The sequence below is a fragment of the Clytia hemisphaerica genome, unplaced genomic scaffold (assembly GCF_902728285.1).
Source record: "Clytia hemisphaerica strain Z4C2 unplaced genomic scaffold, Clytia hemisphaerica genome assembly, whole genome shotgun sequence".
Lineage (NCBI taxonomy): Eukaryota > Metazoa > Cnidaria > Hydrozoa > Leptothecata > Clytiidae > Clytia > Clytia hemisphaerica.
In genome coordinates, this window is record NW_027103852.1 from 1880037 (window position 1) to 1900594 (window position 20558).

General features: G+C 33.1%; 1 protein-coding gene across 3 annotated transcripts; it reads right to left on the reverse strand.

The window, feature by feature from the left end:
• Nucleotides 1-1376: 1376 nt before the first annotated feature.
• Nucleotides 1377-10005, reverse strand: LOC136807998 (uncharacterized). 3 transcript variants are annotated; one of them, XM_067064635.1, is made up of 16 exons: nt 9818-10005; nt 9350-9461; nt 8721-8941; nt 7952-8083; nt 7524-7688; nt 6986-7064; nt 6720-6777; nt 6187-6298; nt 5870-5953; nt 5360-5540; nt 5105-5194; nt 4699-4782; nt 3914-4034; nt 3212-3398; nt 2500-2693; nt 1377-2154 (listed from the first exon to the last, which is right to left on the reverse strand). In XM_067064635.1, the coding sequence occupies exons 1-14, from the start codon at nt 9977-9979 to the stop codon at nt 3293-3295; spliced, it is 1707 nt and encodes a 568-aa protein (XP_066920736.1). In that variant the 5' UTR covers nt 9980-10005; the 3' UTR covers nt 1377-2154; nt 2500-2693; nt 3212-3292. The 3 variants fall into 3 exon arrangements, with proteins under 3 accessions (XP_066920736.1, XP_066920738.1, XP_066920737.1); XM_067064637.1 differs by lacking the exon at nt 9818-10005 and having other exon boundaries at nt 1379-2154; nt 8721-8795; nt 9350-9414; XM_067064636.1 differs by lacking the exons at nt 1377-2154; nt 2500-2693; nt 3212-3398 and adding an exon at nt 4312-4366 and having other exon boundaries at nt 3946-4034.
• Between the last annotated feature and the right edge of the window lie 10553 nt (nt 10006-20558).

Here is a 20558-nt window from a genome sequence, read left to right on the forward strand (position 1 = left end):
TTCATGACAAATTTTGCATGCGATTAAACGTTTGGCATCAAATTTCTGAATACTTTTTGACACTTTTAGCCCTTTTAGTTGTCAGATGAGAGAATCACTATTATATAAACTATTATATAAATACTTCTTGGTGTTATTTTACTTTCTTATTGTGAAACTTATAAAAAGCCCGAATCGTTTTAGATCTATGTGATATAAATTTCCAGCCAGGCCCGGGATCAAAGGATTCTCTATCATTCAAAATAAGATATTAATCCTGGGGACGAAGTTACTTGAGAAGGGTAACTAATACAATGACGCACACAGGAAAAGTTAATTAGTTTTAAATTATAGAAAGTCAATTCTAAATGTTGGCGTGAGTCCATACCGTCAAGTCAAAATTTCTTGTGTTTTAGGATTCTCTAATCAGGAATCTGGCGTTAACTGCTGTTAACTGTCTTTCACACACATTCTAGCTAATTTATCGACTGATATTTTTAAAAGAATCGCTTTAGATTCTGAATTTTTCTTCGATGCCTGGCGAGGTGTTCCATTAATTTATTATTTGGGTACTATACCACTATATCTTCATAACCGTGAGTTACACGATATTTCATTTTTGATCAAATCAGGAAAAGCTGACATTTCTTTTAAATTAGGTTTCTTGAAGGATCAAAGTAAAACTATACGTTTATAAGATATTTGAGATAATGGGCAAAATTTATCACTTCAGGGCCGCCGAGAGAAAAGTTCGATATAATAAAAAGTTTGAGGAAACACATGTTCCAACAGGCGTTTTTCAGTTTCGACTGAACATGTTGGAGAACACTATAATAGTAACTATTCCTTATCAGCTATCTGCTATCTTTGTACAAAATTACCCTGAAAATAAACTTTTTGGAAAAATGATCTGCAAACCTCGACATTATAGATTACATAAAAGACAAAAACAAAGTAACGCAATTTGGGCATAAGGGATTGGTCACTGAGCTTTTAACCTCGACATTATATCTCGAAAGATTACGTCGAAGGCGAAAGCAAAGTAACGCAATTTGGGCATAAGGGATTGGTCACTGAGCTTTTAACCTCGACATTATATCTCGAAAGATTACGTCGAAGGCGAAAGCAAAGTAACGCAATTTGGGCATAAGGGATTGGTCACTGAGCTTTTAACCTCGACATTATATCTCGAAAGATTACGTCGAAGGCGAAAGCAAAGCAAATTAAAAAGGGTTAGACGTTGCAGGTAGGGAGCTGGCAGCACGACTATAAAATTAAGACTTCAATACAAAAATAACAAAAAGTATATTTGTCATGAATGAATTATTATTGAAATAATTGTATCAAAATTAATATATTATTTCTTTCACAAAAAAAGGTCAAAATTATATGAAAATAATAATTTCCCATGTTTAACTAATGCCACCTTTTAGTAAAGAAAAGTAAAAGAAATAAAAAATACCGCACACCCTGACCTGTATTCACTGACGCCATCGCGGGCTTTTATTCGAAAGGAAATAAAAAGTAGTTAAGTTCCAGAGTTCCGACATTACAAGCTAAGCTTGAAAGAAAACCTAATTTTTTTGTCAATTAGGAGGCTAAAACTTTAAAATCTAACGGACTAATTCTAGATGATACCCTTGGTTGATGAATCTATAAAAATGTCAAATGTAAAAACAATCTAGATAATAACATATTTTTAAGGATTAAAAACAACTTTTTACATGAACATAAGTTGCAATATCAAGCCTAAATGTATAAACCATTAAAATCTGAATCCTCAATGTCGCTCCCACTCGAACATAAATCTTCTTCGTCCTCACTTGAACAATCACTGTCACTGTAAATACCGTCCATTTCATCGATACAAACATCCAAGTTACGATTAACATATTCTGTCTGAAGCTCAATGTTCGTAACAGAATTAAATAATTGTTCTAATTCCTTTGTCAAGCTGTTAACAATGAATATTCTTTCTTGAAGTAAATATTTCAACCCAAAGGACGTTTGCTGCGAAGCACATTCAACAAGAAAATTTAACTGGTCTCTCCAATAGGACAACGTTGCTTTCATTTCTTCTTGAACTATAACGATCTCCTCCTGTGCTCTTTGTTTTCTCAAATAGAATTGAACCAATGTTTTCACAACATTCGTAGGGATTGACGAGCTTCTTACCTAAGAAAGAGAGAGAAAGAGAGTAGAAAAAATTATTACTTTAATACAACTTCAATTACCCAATGAGCTACCCCTAATTGGCGCTTCTACTTGGAGCGCAATAAATCGTTGGTTGCACTCTACAAGACACATAAACATTTTCAATTCTCTTTTGCTTTAGCATGTTTACAGAAAATTGAGTCATATCCTTTCTTCCAATGCATGAGTTCATAGGTAATAAAAACTCGATGTCTATTTCGTGAAACAATTTTCTTTTTTCCGGTTAATTTTGTCATTGCACCCTTCGCATCATAAAACCAAAAACATTAAAAAAAAGAAATTTCTTGGGAATATAATATCACCCACCTCATTGACGTTGGATACAAAGTTCACTTCATTATATATTGGAGCCTCTGTGTTGAGGGCATCTTTGTAATCTATAGTTTTGAAATTTGGTGACATTTCCAATCTCATTGAATTGTATGAGGCAAGCAGGTTCTTGATTTCTTTACATACTTTATTTATCTGTTTGCTCAATCTCGTCGCGATCGCCGAACCATCTGAAGTGAGAGAAAATTAGAAGCGTAAGGAATAAAAATTTCTACTTGGATTTTTTATTCTTGGATTTTTTTAGGGAGATGGATTTACTAAAAAGTTTTCGTAGAGGATATTTCTGAATATCTTAAGAAATTTTGAGTCCTTTTTGTTGCTGATATTATTTCCTCTTATTGATTGATAGATCGTTTGAGCAGCCATTATTTCTAACCTTCTCTGCTTTGAAGTCAGAGTTTACCTTTTACAATTTCTTTTTGAGATTAGATTTCGATAATTTGTCTGAAAGCTGGAATTCTATTATATTTAGAATTATTAATAAATCTACTTTTAAAGGGGCACAGGATAAAAAACGTTAGGTGTTTAGTTGAAATTGAAACCGAATATCTCCAGGCCATTATAAGTGACCGAATTTCAAAAGTTTTCCCTGTGTAGCACAACCATGGTGGGCCTACAAGTAAAATCTACTAATCTGATCTGTAGCCGGCGTAAATTGATGAAAATGTGTTTTCAGAATCGAACATACCTGCATATCGCTTCTTTAATGTTAAGAGCATCATTCTTTCAGAACATCTGCTATATAGTGTGGATGCTGTTTCGTTTGACTTCACACGCAAAATGTCATATGTTGACTTCGAAAGTCGCGATCTGTTGTTTTCCATCTCGTATTCACTTTATGAAGCTTTTCAAACGATGTCAAGTTTCGTTTCAGTCTAATGAATGAAATAACAACATAATTACACTCATTGGATCGAAAAATCTCGAAAATAATTTCTTTTATTTCGAGAAATCTATGTAATGTTAAAGGGATAATCACATGATTTTTTATATTTGGCCAATAGGCTCACTCCATGGCCCATTTTTTGACCCAATCATTTTCCTAAGCTGAGATATTGCGCTTTGAAAATAGCCGAAATAGTAGGACTCTCCTCTGAGATTAGGCTAAAACAGTATACTCGTGATGACAGTCCTAGCCCCTTATATCAGCTTTGGAAAATAACTGGGCCAAAAAATTTGGAGGTTTCTCTCAGAGCCATTGCTTGAATCTGTAGGCCAAATATCGAAAATCATCTGATTATCCCCTAAAGTTTGAAACTGAATTCAAGTCTGAAAGAGTAAAGCTCAACACATTTCGTTGGCTTGCCTTCCAATCATTTTCTTTTTTCAGCTTTCAGCGGGGTAAAGACCAACGGGTAAACATATTCTTCGTTATTTAAGCAAGTTTTACCTGTTTGCCTTTCGTTGATGCGATGCAGCATCGCATACTTTTTCGCTCATTAAAACCAGTGCAGATTCTTTGTAAAAGTCTTTCAGTTTAAGGTAGTAGACTTGCTTCCAATCAGAAGGAGCTGAAAATATACACAAAGCAGTAATTACTCATTCAAAAAGATATTAACTCCACAATGCTAGTGAAAAGTTGGTCAAAGAACAGGAAAACAAATTTACAAGTTGTTAGTTGTCTTAGAGTAGTAGTCTTTGTGTTCAAGTATCGTACGTCTCAAATAAATTTATGGCTACTGCGGTAAAAAAAAAGAGAAATCCTCAACACCTCAATATATATTCAGAAATGTAAGTCGTCAGCAGAGTACAGTCATTATCTTGTTGTCCGTAGTCGTTGTTACTTACAGACATTTGTCGGTTGTCATGTCAATTGTCATGTCAATCAAATGGGTCAGTTTTTCTAAAGAATAATAAAAAAGAGTTATTCTTCATTTTTGAAGCACTCCAGCACGTACAAAAATCGAAATATTTTAAATACATTTAAGTTCCCATAACTCAACCTTAAAGGAAGAAATTTTGCCAAAAAATTAATTTAGCGGTTGACCCAGTTTTTTCAGTACAGGAATTCAATATGGGGGATCGGCAAAAAAAATAATTTGGTAGGATTTAACTGGCTTCAAATCCTACCACCACCATTCCACTCTGGCCCTTCGGGGCTTATACCTTATTGGTTCGACAGATTTCTACTTAGTCATTCCAGTACGAGAAAAGATGACGTTGCAAAATACTAACTTTTCTGTATAAGTTTTCCATTTTGGCTTACAGCGTTATCCTCCTCTTTTTTCCATGATTTGATAATTTCTTCATCCACATGAGCTAAATGTTTTGAACAATTCTTTTAGGAATTTATAAAAGGTATCATGAATCAGTCATGATAGAATTTTCAAATTAACTAGAATAGTGTTGAAAAAGTGTTAAAATTTGACAGGCCTTTTTGAAATGTTTTCTTTTAAATTCTTCTAAATTTACAATGTTTTTCTAAAGAAGAATTTTAGAACCAACCGACTGTATCGAAATGGCTTTTAGCGAGAGCTTGTTTTAAGAATTGAACTAATATAGATTTTGACGAGAACTTATTCAAGCAGACCTCAATTCGCTAAGCTACATGCTTATTCTAAATCAAAAAAATATAACTTACCAGGCAGTTTAGAGCAAATCGTTTTAATTTCTGAATCGCAAGAATTCCAAGTTCTTGTTGCTTTTTGAAATAGAAACACGAGATATTTTCCTAAAAGAAAATAAAGGTAAAGCCTAAGTAAAGATTTAAAAATCCAATCATGTTTCGCGTTACCAGTGATAAACAAAGCTTTAATAGATGACACCAAGTCATTAATCAGCTTAAAAATATCATAATTATGTAACACTAGTATAGAACTTTTCAAAGTAATCATACCGATATTTCCCATTTTCTTTGAGCCAAAATGCAGCAGAGCATCACTAAGTAAATCCGTGCGGTGAGCTGGAGTCATCTCCTTGGTAATCTTTGAGAATGATCGAAGATATGACCAGAGGCGTTCCATCAATTCACCATCCATAAGGCCAAAAGAATCTAATCTTCTGATTGAATTTTTCACCTACAAATAGTATAAAGTAACAAATTAACTTTCAAAAAAATGAAGCGAGAAAAGAAAATTTGTCGACTTTTGTTTTTATTTGTGATTTTCACTATTTTTTGTAAGATAGAGCGTTGAAGCCTGAGATTTTTCAAAACCATCAACACAAAAGGTATCCCAAAATTACATTCCAAGCTGTTGGAGAAAGTTTTTATGGTCGAGCGTAGACTTTATTGAAAAGTGTTTTTTTTGCGAGAATAAATTTTCGCGAATCTGTTCAAAATTCGCGGAAATCGCAAAATTTTCAAAATTCTGAAAGCAGAAAAACCATCATAGAATTCAATAATCACCTGACAGTCTCCTCTGTGACCATACGAATGAAAAACAGGGATGCCAAATTTGAAATCTTGATACTTGGTAAAAGTATTCTTTTTCTAAAGATAACGTAAAAATATTAACATACACAGTCTTACGTGTAATAGGCTAAAATTAGATGGGAGAGGTAGGTCGGTGATCTAAGTCAATATCTACAAAGAAATGTTACAGTGATTTACATAAAACAAAAAGTCTTAGAGAGTTATTATATAGAGTTATTTGCACTCTTTTGAAAAAAGAAATTTTAAATGAGGTATGATCATTAGAAAAAAAAGTTTTCCTAATTTTCTACCTGCAAATGTGACTTCAAAACGCATGCAATATCATATATGATGTGCACATCCAACCTCTTTTTTTCTGTATCGTTCAGTATCTGATCAAGGAGAAGAACGGCGTAGCCCAATCTAAAACAACAATGCAACTACTATTTCTGATGATGATAAAACAATAAAAAAATCTTATCAACACTCCTTGTGTTACACAACCACTGGAGTTCTATCCGTCTCAAATTCTGGTTTTAAAAGCTTGACAAATTGTAAACTTGAAGATTATGTATTATAAGAAGTGTTTCCGTGTTATATTGGACCCATTTTCTAATTTCAAACTAGATATCGGCTAGCTGTTCTCTACTGCTAAGATGGAAAAAATTTAAGATTTCTAACAAAAAATTTATCTTAATGCTGTCATCTTTGTTTCGACGTAAAAACTGTTTCAAGGCCAAAAAACTAAAGTACCCTAGGTATTCACTGTTCTAAGATTCTAGCACGCTTGAAGTTGAGAATAAAAACTGCTCGTTTATGCATTACTGCAATTCTGAATCATTACCTTTCACCGTGTTGCATATTCAAGAAAAGCTTCGGGAACTCATGACGACAAGACATACCTTAAGTGGATTAAATTTCGCGTGGATTAATTTTTGCGATTTTCGCGAATTTCAGCCATCTTTGCCAAAATTAGTCCTCTATGAAAAAATTTAAAATCATCCCTAGCAAAATGAAAAAAATCAGGTAAAAAAGAGCCTAATTCGCGAAATTTTCAGATTTTCGATTCGCAAAAAAAAGTCCACGTGAAAATTAATCCACTTAATGTACCAAATACTCCAGTTACACTGAGTTTCTTCGTTTTTCGTTTTGACCGTAAATTGTTGCCAGCTTGGAAATTGCTGCAATCCTAAGCCAATTGAAAAAATTACTTTATTAAAATAGAATTTCCCAAATTTCGCAAATTTTGATTCCCAAAATTTCATTCTACAAATCATTACAAAATCAATTTCTTAAGATGTTATTATTAATCGTCTATTTTATTAACAATCAGAACAACTGAATGAAAACACACGCCTTTCGGCTCAAGTTTATATTCGTTTGAATGAAAAATTTACCTTGAGATTTTCTATTTGTTGATACATTAAGTAAAAAAGAAAAATAGAGTCACACAGTGCTGAAGAATGTCTGAATGGTTGCCAAAAACAACCACAAACGAATTATCTGACGACTGCATAGCATGAAACACTGTGTAGCAATTTGAAGTTAGTTTATTATTTCAAAACATTGATTGTCAATAAAAAGCCTTTAACGGACTTGAAAAATATTTTATTTTAATAAAAGTTCACAACGTAATTAAATCCTGTACCTTTGTCTTCAAAGTATCATCGTAGCTTTCCATAAAGGTTTTTACTTCCTCATCAAGGATAAATAGATTTTCCGACCGCATAGCGAGTCTCTTTGATTTAGAAGCAGAGCTTTTTAACACAAGTCCAAAGTTGGCGTCAAAGCAGTAGAAAATACTTCCATTCTCCTTAAAAGAATCAAATTGTCCAATTTAAAAATATTTTGATTTATATATGTGTAATTTCATATTCTACGATGCAAAATAAATATCTTACAGCAGTTTACAAACAGTCCCCAATGTTTTGTTTGACACCACAATTTTTCGAGACAAGCAAAGTTACATAAAAATTCAAAAATTACTGAGGGAGATATAGGGAATCACTTGATCAAAATGGACATACGGTAGCTTGTTTATGTTTAAAAAAAGTAAAGACTTAAATTTTTTAATACCTTGGGGCAAGATGCACACTTTTCCAAACCATCATAGTTCGGGCATATTGTCTTCAGACTTGTTAATTGTCGACGGAAATGTCTGAATTGATCTAATGAATCCGTTTGGGTCATGCGGTTCAGGTATCTCTTCTAAAAAGTAGTTTTTTTCAAAATATATTTCTCTCTTAACTGAACGACTAAAAATTATCACAGTGGAGATGCCTTTTGAAATGCTGATTGTTGATTGTTTTTTCTCAAAATACTTGATATAGAAAAAAGGGAAAAGTAGAGATCAGGATCAACATCAAGAGAATCTACTGTACGGTTTTTACTTGTACCATTTTTTTGCATTATGGAATTGTGTAGATTTTTTTGTGTTTGCTCCGTTCAAGCAAATGAGGTATAGCCAGGGGCTAGAGTGGAATATGTATGGTAGAATTTGAAACGAGTTAAATTACATCAAAGTTGCACGGCTTGCCTGGTTTTTGTACAAACGCCAGATTGAAAATAGTTAAGATGTCAATTTGTTTTGCCTGGGAAGGACAGCTTTTGCTTCATTTGTTCAAAACAAAAAGTGACCTTAAAAATAGATCTCTAATCAATATTTTTCAATAAATCTCAATTTTGAAGTTGGGTATTATAATGTTTCTTATGAAATGAGAATATATGCAGTACTAGAGTCCTAATAAGAGCAAAATGCATCATATGTTGCTCTGCCACCCAATCCCCTGGTAGAAGATAGTTGGACAAAAATTTTAGAAATTTCTTCACCCATATAGTATCTTACCAGGTCATGATCAACCACTCCGCTTTTCCAAGAGAAACCATCACAAAAAGACGAAAAAGATATTTTCCCTTCCAACTGTAATGCAACAAAAAGGTGTAACAAATTCATTGAAATAACTGTATTTGGCTTTATCGGTGTTACTGGCCATAGATCCAGATGTACCAAAGTATTGAACTCTTCTGTGCATTTACAAAAATAAATTTGACATTGATGAGTTGATCCTAAGGTAAATATCAGTAATTAAAAATACTCTCTATATATGTTTTATTCGAATAAAAATAACCAAAAAGTCCATAATATTCAAACAGTTGCCTGTCGATACTCATATGAAATAAAAAGAACTACAATATTATACTAATTATACTAATGATTATACTATAATCCAAATTTGTAATAATTGGGCAAGGGTTGCAAATAAAAAGTACAAGTCTGTTTGTTATGAATTTTTATTAAACGCAGTCCGAAACTCCCTATATGAATAAAGCATTAAACTGACGTGCACAAAAGGACTTTCAGTCATTCCACCATTTTTTGCAATGGGACATGACTGAAGACTAACAATGCTTATTTGCAGCCTAGAGGCAGTCATTACTTTGCAACAAGTATACGCCAAACTAAATAAAATTCACCTGTTTCTGAAATCACAGTCAATGTTCTTGAATAAGCTGAAGTACATGCTTTTACATGATCAGTTTGCAGAACAGATTTTACTTTGAATGGTTTGACATTGCATCCATCAACCTGTAATCATTTAAAATACATCTTGAGGACATATCCAAGCCTAAACTTGAGACAAAAATGTTTTCAAAAGAGATCTAAACACTTAACTTTCTAAATTTCTTCAGAAGTATGAGCAGACCTTTTGTTCTTTTTAATAAATATTCGAGGATATTCCTCAACCTTAACTCCCTCAACTTTGAAATCAACAATAAACTCTCTGACCTCCATCTGGAAAAAGTCATCCCACTCACATAGGGAAACCTCTATATGAAACTTGTCATCAACCCAGCCCCCACCTTCGAATTTGAAAAATATCAACCACAATTAAAATCCAATAGGGTGCCTATTATAGACAGACCAGAAGAAAACAAACAAACCTGGACTTCAACCAATGAATGAAAGAGCGTGTTTTTGTGAATTTTATAAGCGCAATCATGACAATAAAAGGACAATGGTCCACATGATTTACACCATACAAAAGATGTGATAACTTCATCGTTACAAAAGCAGCAATGGCTCGGGAAAGTGTTAAATTTCATTGCATAAATCAAGCAATAATCAATGTTATGTTGTCCCAACAAATTAATTCTTTCTCCTTGTTAATACCATAACATTGTTTTTTAGGTACAAAGTCTTCATCATAAGTTCCAACATCATGTTCATCAAAATTTTCCACATCACAGTCGTAACCATTATCATCATTAGTAACTGGAACATTTGAAATTTCAAAGTTAGTAATTTTAGGTGGTCCTGCAATTTTGTTTTTCTTTCCTTAAACCAATCCATTTTGATTTGATCTTTGAACCATTTCGTTTTTTAGGAAACTCCATATTTGATAATATTTTCCTTGTTTGATATTATTACTGCATAATTTTAATTTTCCTTAAAATAAAAATAAAGCTGATTATCAAAAGTTGATAATATTATAGATATTGTCCTGAGATCAGTTTTATATACTTGTTTAACCGCCTTTGTGATGATGAAAACAATTAGTAATAGGAAATAAAATATTCCAAATTATGCTATTTTCACTAAATATTTCATCAGTCATGTTAATATTCTCTCCATAATATATTCAGACCTGTGTGGTTTGTGTGATGCCGTGATAGAGGCTTTACTATAGTGTTATACGTGATTTGGAAAGTATTTAGTTGTAATTGTGTGATCAGAGAGATGAAAATGTGGTCTTAATTTGAAAACTAAAAGGGACAATCACTTAAAAAATCAAATAAGATACTTTCCATGGTTCTAGCTAACACCCTAAAATCTTTTAGCTCAATTATTTTCGAAAGTCAAGATATTGCAACTCAAATTTTTATTTTTCACTCAAAAACAATGAATGTTTGATGAAATGTACACGAGATGTAAAATTTTCAAGATTTATAAAATGTCATACAGTATCTCCTCTTCAATGTTTCACTTTGAAAAATATTTTGGGGTTTTACTTGGGACACAGGTCTATGGGCAAAATTTCATTTTTTAATCTGGTTATCCCTTTAAGCTAGGTGCATGATTCTGATTTTCTTTCATTAAATGGAAGCGGGATTATCCAAGCTCTCTTAGTGGGTAACACCCCTCTAATCCCCACATGAAAAAAGTCGTGGGGAATTAATAAATCAGTTTACAACCAACAGCCTGCATGCACTTGAGCTCTTTAGAATTGCAAAAAAATTCATTATTCCAATGAAAGTTCATTATCTTGTTTTTTATTAAACATTTCACATTTCTGCAATCACCCAATGTAACCTTCTATATATATACACCGTTTTGCCACGATCTTTACATGTCTATCATACCAAGATTGAAAAGTTCAATGGGGTTGAAGGTGTGCATATAATCATTCAGACCCCCCACCCCTTGTTCGTCATCGTGCATTTTGAAGTACCCCCGGGGTCAGTCCAAGGTTGCTGACGGGGCGCATAATCGCATTAACATAGTTGTGAGAATGGGCGAATAGCCTGCTGTAACTTAACTTAACTGATGTAACTATCTTAAATAGATAGAAAGATAGATAGAAGTATTTGTATGGTCACAACACCCTATCATTGAATAAATTACGAGGCCAACGTCATTGGGTCCAACAATTTTTCCACACAACTATGCTGCCATCTTGAATTTTGTGGGAGTTTGCGTGTGTACTACATGAAACAATCTCCAAAATTGTAGATAATTATGTGGATTCTTGTGCTGGAATTGATGATGTCACTACAGGCCAGTTTTCAGCCTTCCCCTGAAAATTTTTTTCTGGCCCCGAAATTGTGGCATGTGCCAGAGGCGAAAAATGGACTTGTAATTAATTCAATAAGGCGTCAAGATCCGAAAGGGACTATTTCAGACCAACATAAGCCATAAAAATGTAGAATCAGATCAGGGATAAGAGAAAAGAGATCCAGAATTACAACATATATATGGTAACATTACAATTCATTCTAAGTAACAAAGGAATTGCAATGCAATGAGCTCATTTGTGCTCATCTGCCAGTATGGATTCCAGAAGATATTTTTCCGTACAGCAAGCCTCACACCAAACAAAATTTCTTTTGTACCAACATTCAATTTTTCAATAACGGTGCAAGATGGGAAAAGAGGCGCATGCGCCAACATGATTAATAAATCAAATTGACGCGAGCGAAATCAAAAATTTAAGATGCAATTGGTTTGTTTTGGTCCTAATCCGGACTCTTGATTTAGCCTCACTTCATGCCCCTTATAAGGCCACAGATTTTCCACATGGGCCTTTTTCAGTTCTTCAGTTCTTCAGTGCAGACTGCTGTTTTTTGCTCTGCCTCCCCCCCTCCCCAGCATCTTGGTGGAAGCTTTCCTAGGTTCATTCAATTTTATTAAATGCTTAGGTCACCGAATATTTTGATATTTTTCTTAGATTTTCTTTATGTGAACCGTTTCCTTTACGGTCTATACTATGTATTTGCCATTTGCTGGCCCATTGATTTTATATACCTATATGTTTGTATTGTGTCATTATTTACTATACTGTGCTCCTGTAATCTTTTGTTTTATTTTCCTAGTTTATATTCCTGTACATATTTTGTCTGTGCCGTTTTCACATTGTTTATTCCGTCAAGAACTGAAAATACCATGTAGACATATCTGTTTGCTTTCTGCCTATCCTTGCCTAGTAGCCTTTTGTGTTTAAGCCAAATGAAAGCTAAAAATCGATGGATTTGGATTATGGAGTCATTCACGCCGCCGAGCTTGAATTATTACTTTACGCCAACTGAAAATCAAACAATCTTTGTATAAGTACCCTTACGCCAATGCGCCAAAAATGTTTCAGTTGTACGCCGAAGATCTTCGACGTTAGTTACACGAGATTCATACTGGCTCATCTGATCAGGCAGATCAGGCAATTGTTCAATTGATGCCATCACCACCAAAATCCATTAAAAAAAGGCTATTCATTATCTCCTGCCTGAAATTATTTCACATTTACCATCCCAAGCTCCTACCTGAACTTAACTACCAACCTCCACCTACTAGAGTCCCCTGACCAGTGGCTGGGTTCAAAAAAGACAATCGGTCGCGCGCGCCAGTCAACTAAACTAGCTAGGACTGGTTTGGTCGCAAACTGGGCAAGGGACTCCATCAGGGCCCAGGGGTTGCTGAATTTAAATAAAAGTTCAATTGCTCAAGCTTCTATTTACCATCATGATAATCCTTCTTTGATCTTCCACAGTACATCTCCAAGAAAACAGATCATATTATATAAATATGAAAATTTCAGCAGTCCAGTTTCTCATTTCGATTCCCGCCATTTATACTGTTACACAGCTAAGGATACCATTTTGCTTAGTGCTTAAGGGATTTCACGCATGCTCACTGAGACATGAAAGTAAACGATGAGCATCGGTTACGCTGCGAAATAGCGAAAGAGAAAAAGAAAGTAGACCGTTTGTGATCGGCTTACTTTCAAAAGCGTAAACCGTTAACCATCGAATACTAATCACATAGACGGGTGAAAGATTATGTTAGCCTTCAGTCGAGAGATGAATAGGCACAATAAACTTATACAATATACAAAGCATATAAGTACTAACCTGACAACGGCAGATCTTTTTTTGACTTCTTCAATCGCCTTTACAGTATCTCTCTGTATTTTTTTCTACCATCTTTTTCTCGTTGACAACATTGGTAATGTCTCCAAGAGGTTTTCTGATAATCAAACCATGCTTTTTTGCCAAAGCTTTATAGGTGTTTCCTTTAATTGGAAAATGGCACATTGCATTTTTAAATTTCCGATTTTCGCAACATCCCCTGCAATTGCCTGGTGAATGTTTTTCTTTTTCGGTAATTTCTAATTTTTTCCAAGAATCTTCGGAAAATGTATCCATAATGATAGGCTTACTTTTAGCTTTATTTTGAGTTAACGTGCGAAATACTTCTTTGGCTGAAAGCAGGTTTGATGTATAAATTTTCAATGTAAAATCATAATCCACCATACCAAAAAACTCTTTGATATCTGCACAATGATTTCTATGAATATCCGCAATGGCACGAACACTCGTTTCTCCTCGTAATTCGTAAGCATCTTTTAAAAGCAAATTAAAAACTTTAACTTTCAAAAACCCGCACGTTAAAGGGTCTCTTGCAGAGAACATTGCGATACTGCCTTATTACCTAGATCTTTCGTGAAATGAAATGGTTTGGTTTGAAGGTAATTTTTGTAAAAAATCGTGGCAGCCAGAGGGAAGGAGCGTAACAGGGGTACGATGGAGCACTTTAAATAAATGTTAAACTTTCATAAGAACTTTTTGTTAGATTTCTTATTCCCGAAAGTAATTAAAATTTATTTTGATATTGAAAATCTCAAGTCTTGGAACTTTGCATAATGATACAACATACAATCAAGGTTTTAATCATCAGAAAGGTTATTACCACATTTCTTCATCATTATAAATTAACCAATTTTGGAAATCTTCCCGAATTCTTATCATAATAATGCAAATATGAAAAGTATTCCTTTATATTCCTTTTTAAAAGATTCTTAAGAAAAAAATAAGAGAGAGAACCAATTGGTTTATTTTATGCTCAAAAGAATCGCGTCTTCCTTTTAAATTTGATTACTTGATTATTGCGTAAGAATCTACTTGTCAATCAACCATTTTAAACAAACAGGTTTAGCTATTGGCCTGTACCTTCCATTTTCTAAGTATTTTCTTGGAGAAACTATGTTTTCCTACATTCCGCGCGATACAAAATTGAAAATTCGTGATTTTCTTTTTTCAAGGAAGCAGGGAGGAGAGCCAGCATATTGAAAGTACCTCTGTAGTGGAGGGTTTTATTGTGCAATATAGTTAAAATGCGGCTTGAACTTTGAACTCAAGTGAAAAAACTGAATTTTTGGTAATTCTTTCGTGCATAGAGGGAAGACTATAAATATATCTTTCACTATTGAGTTAGTTTCGAATAGCCACCTGCTTGAACTATTCATGTACAAAAATTGAGGTGAAAAGCTCAACGCTGTATCCCGCGGAGGCGCCATTTTATGTATTTTTTAACGATTTTCTCCACATTAATGAAATTTTATGTAATTTTTTCACCGGCTTGATGGGTATCATTGTAACCATAATAAAATTCTATCCTTTTCCGTTATGAAGTCGAAAGAATTTTTAAAAAACAATTTTTTTTGAAAGAGTAATGATGTTTCAAAAATGGCTAGTAGAATCAACTTTTTTTCAGAAAACAAATCCACTTAAAGGGCCTGAGTAAAAGGTTGAAAAGTTCTTTAATAAACAATATCTTCAAAATTTTCAAAAGTTACGCAAAGCTAGCCACCTAAATGACCTTGCTTATTCGAGCCACCTGAGTGACCATGAACCACTGAGTGATCATGAAAACTTAACTTATGGTTGAAAAATTCCTTAGACAATAACATATTTAAATGTTTTCAAAAGCTACGTAATGTATTAATTATAATTTCAAGAGTACCTGATGTCGGGTAACTTGCATCAGTGGAGGCTAACATGCATACACTGCATGAAATATACGTCTTTCCAGTTTCTTGTCCTTGAAAACTTAATGTTTTCGAACGTACGATTGCGGAAATATCGATTTTTCCTTACAGTTTTAAGAAAAGATTCTTTTTCTTTAAGTTCTTGAAAAAAGATAATCTTTAAATATTTCTTGCTTCGAAAAGGTGGATAATTTCTTTTGTCGTTTTTCATTAAAAAGGAAATCTTTCATGTTTCCAGATTGACTATCTTTTCTTCGTTTGTATTTCAAGAAAATATAAAGTTTTCGTCTTGAAATTTAAACGAAAATATTTTTCATGAAAATATCAAATTTTCATGCCAAATTTATCGAAAATACAATCATCAAATACAATAAAAAAAGGTAATAATTTCGTTTTTTAAGAACATTATAATCTCTACGTCGGGATAAAAGTAAGGAGCAGATTTTCTTGCAGCTGATTTGGCAAAAGTAAAATAAATATTTAATTTTATGGGAGCAAGATGAGAATGTGTTTTTTAGGATTGATCTCTTGATTGACAAGATTATTTTTTAATTAAAAAATTTTATATTGTCCAATGACCCCTGTGCCTGTTAGCGTGATGACAGGAAAAAGAAGAGGTGTCCTCTGTTGACCAAACTAGGTGCCGCTTTTCTTTTTCGCACCTTAGAATTAGAAGTTTTAAGGCGAAAGGAGAAAGAAATGTCCTACATCTTTTACTTTGTTTCGTCTCCGCTTAGAAATTGCACTGTATAAACTTTCATCCCCATAGTGGGAGAAGCTCCACCGGGGCTGTAACACTGTGACAGGGGTGTAATTAGCTCTCTTTGTACTCTATGATTTACAGATTTTTCAAATTCTAGATTTTTCTTTTAAATCTTTAATTTTGACAATTAAGTCAGATCAACAACTGTTGAAAGTGCAAACCACACTTCGCGCAACCTCAGCATTATTTGCATTATTTGCAGGCCAATTTTGTAAAATTTGTATCACTACTTTTAAAGAAACTCAATACATCCCTGTCTCACAGCCCCTGTGGAACTTTTTTCCCACATGGAACCACAACCCACTGGAAAATTTAGCAAAACTTCATCCTCTGATGAACAATACCCTATCATTTCAGCCCCACTGGGAAATTGACTTTGAATTCATCCCCATATAAAAATTATATTTAAGAAGTTGCGTTCAAAACCATCCCACTATATTTTTGAACTCAAAAAGTATATAAATTCTATCCCCATTGGGATTTTGAAAGAATTGTTTATCCAGCGGCGGGTCTTGACACAGGGGTGTCTCAATGGAGTTGAGTAAATAGTTGTGTATGAAGATTCCCTCTTCAATTGCTTATTGATTTTAATGCATTGTATGCAAAATTGTTTTTTTTGATTTTATACGCATTAACATAAAATCATTAACTCATTAATTCATTATTAACATAAAAGTTTTAGTTGAGGCTATAGCTGAAAATTCGCCTGAATTTATTCTTGGAAATATTTAATCTTTACAAAAATACCGGTAAAATCTATTCATCGATACGTTTAGTCGTGTTAGTTTAAAAGTTTAAAATATTTTCTATACATTTTGTCAATCTACTAAAAAAGCTTTACAAATCCTCCCCTTCTTGGCTTTGAAGCATTGTGCTTTAGCATCTTCACCAGATTTTCTACAACTAGACTAATTGGAGATGTTTAGAAAGGATTTTTGTTTTAAGGGCTGGAAACTGGATATGCTCAAATTAATCTTCTTCAAATTCATTATACATGACTTAAAGCTTTCATTTCATTCCATTTTGAGATTATTTTTAAAATTTTGTGTTTTTGTAAAACTTGCAAAACTTTTCAAAATCTTTCAAAGATCTTTTATTTAAGTCTTAATCTCGATTTACTTCATTATAGTTGACAAATGTAATGCGAGGCAATTTTTACTCCTTATATATTTGAATCAAATGCAAGGGTCTTTTGTAGAAGGAAAGAAGAACAATTTATTTGAGGCATTCTTTCATAAAATGAAAATAGTATAATCCTCCGACAGCTACCTTTGTTTCGTTTGAGTTTTTTGAATTAGCGATTCACTGTTTTGGGCCTCGCAGCGTTTGTGACGCTTTGCTTACGGCTAGTAGGTTGCATTTAAGCATGTATTTTACATTATAGATGGCATAAAATTTTTGGATGTATTAGATATTTTGCAAATCAGCCAAAATTAATTTTTATGGTCAGTGAGTTTGACGAGTTTTACATACAGAACGAATCAGGAATGTATATAAAAAGAAAACAATTTGATTTTGATATTTCATGAATACACGTTTTTTTATAAGAACATCCAACATTTTTGCCTTCGGAAATAAGCCTAAAAAGTGTGCTTAACATGTTCTTATCCCCCCCCCATTTTATGAGTATTTATGGCCATTTTCGTAAGAAATCGGGTGTTTTTGAGTTCCCAAAGCCTTGAAATATTCTTAACTTGTTCTTAACATTTTGGCCTTTTAAGCCTTATGTTCTTATATAGTTTGTTTTTTATAAAAAAACGTGTAGTATTAAGCTTTTGCGTTAACTAATTCTCGTAAAATTGGGGCAGTGGTGTGTACGAAGAGCTCCTAAAAACAGTTCAATTAATTAAACTTGTTAAAATTAAACTCGAATGCTTTAACTTGATGGAAGAAAAGAACGATTCGTAGTTTCTCTTTTTTGGCGATATTTCAAAGGCTGAAAAATTTGTTCGGCGGTTTCATCAAAAAATTACAATTAACTGTTTGAACTGAACAACACCATTCCCTTTGGGACCCTGTGTTAACACATTTATAATTGTGGAGAAATTACGATATTTTCAATTGCAGTCCAATTAAGTCTCTTATAGAAAAATGTTGATAAAGAGATTTTAATTGGCAGAAATTAAAAGAGGGAAAGAAATTTGATTTGTCACGAAATCTTGTAATATGCTTTCACACGAACTTTACAGTGAAACAAGTAAAGACTTAGCGATGAATATGCGTCAATAATGCTAAAGAGGCCATGCAATGATCATGTAAGTACTCACTCGTTCAAGTTATTTTTGAAATAACCTGTCTAAAACGCGTAATTTCTTTCTTGCTATTATGTTTTTTTGTAATCTTCAAGTCATTTTGGATTTTTCAAGTTCAATTCAATTTTCAATAAAAATAAATGGACAATTAATCTGTTTGATAATCCTGTTTAAAAAGTAGAGTATAATCTTTATCATTTTCTCTCTACAGAAAGTCGAAAAACGTATCGCGAGCTCGGTGGTGGGAGCCGAAACATCAATTCTGTGCAATGTCAAAGACGTGTGGAGAAAACTTATCACAAAATGAACATCGTCTCATCAGAAGACCAAGAAATAAATGGTATTAAGAAAAAGAAGTAAAGATGATTGTTCGACAACACAACAAAAGAAATATCTTCAATGCTTCAATGAACGAAGAATCGGAGAACCCTCGGGAAAAGAGGAACGATATACAACTGAAGGAGTAATTGTTGTACTTCTTTTATTAATTAGTTCATCATTTTTTATACCAATACAATTTCTTGAACCGTAACCTAAATCTTATTTCTTAAATTCGAAAAATGCTTTACAATGTCAAATTTTGTCAGAAATATCCCCCAACCCTATAAGCTCCTTCTATACCATATCAATTATTGCCATTGTTTTAAAAATTATATATCATGATTTATCATCTTACATTATCTTATTAATTTATGTCATTTTATGTAAATAAGGCATACTTTAGATTTTTAGCACAAGAATTATGAGTACATAGATATTAATATGATTTTTTTAATATTGACTTTAATTTGAAAGAAGAAAATCATCCAAGAATATTTAATAATTCAATATCTTATCAAATTTAATCTCGCGTCTAATTGTCGCTACAGTAACCAGAAATTTAATGTTTCCATATTAGAAGTTTTTTTACCTTTTCAATGTTATGAAATGAAGCGGATCAAGTATTTTTTTAAACTAGAATATATATTCCCAATAACGAAACGTTGGTTATTTCTGGTCTAGACATCTGCATCTTTTCGAAAATGCGTAAATAATAAATTGTTAATCTTTCCTTTCATTAAAAGAATTTCGTTATTTTTTTTACAAAAAAGGTTCGTCTTTTCTCAATTTTGAATTTAAAATTTCCATGGACAAGAAAACAAGTAAAAGTGAATCTTCACTGCGTGGAGAAAGTCTTATATTTTCACTTCAGAGAAAAGTAGTACTTTTCGTGGCTAAAAATGTAATCATTTTGTACATCGAAAAGTTAATTATCTCGATATTTAGAAAATTTAAGCTTTTCGAGAAATAGTGAAGATTCACTGTTACTTGTTTTCGCACAGAAGAAAATTTAATGATTTCAAAACAAGAAAATTGAGAGAAAAGTTAACTTCTCGTCATATATCTTGCGTTAGAGAAGACAACTTTTCATGCAGTGATAGCCCTCAAATTAAAATACAAAGTTAAATCAAAACTTCTTATGTTTTCTGATAAAAAACTGATGGTGCTGGAGAGAGAGCTCTAATAATCTAGGGAGAGAGCCATGCTACCAGGTTTCACCTCTATACTACACACAGTCTGACAGTGTCACACATCTCATTTAACTTGAAGTCTCCCACTGAAACAATTTTTGTTTAAAAAATATTGTTCTGCTCAAAGTTTTGGGCTACTCTTTAACAGACAGACAGAAGAAAAAAAGAAAGAAATACCTTTTTGGTTTATGTAAATTCCTGCAGATTTAACCACCATTCTATACCTATGGTATATCCAATAACAGTACAAGAAACCTTTACAATACTTTTACCTAAAACAAGAACTTTCAGTTTCAACATAAACATAAACCAGACAACGACCATCCTTTTCTTGAATTTGTAAAAAATAATTTCCCGCCTCTCTTTAATTATTTGGATTTTTTATCACGCATCCTGTACCAATTTAGGCGCCAAAATCTTAAACACTAAAAGTCCCGTACCAGTTGGGTGCTGGCTGCAAAAAAAATCTGGTCTGTAAAATATAAGAATGGGGAAAATTATCGTACATCCAAAATACGGGGGTTAGCGGTTAGGGGTGCCTCTGCAAAAAGCAAAAATGCATGTACTTCCCGCCCTAAACCTCCCAATAACTTTGGATTTTCTGAAAGCCAGATAAATTTA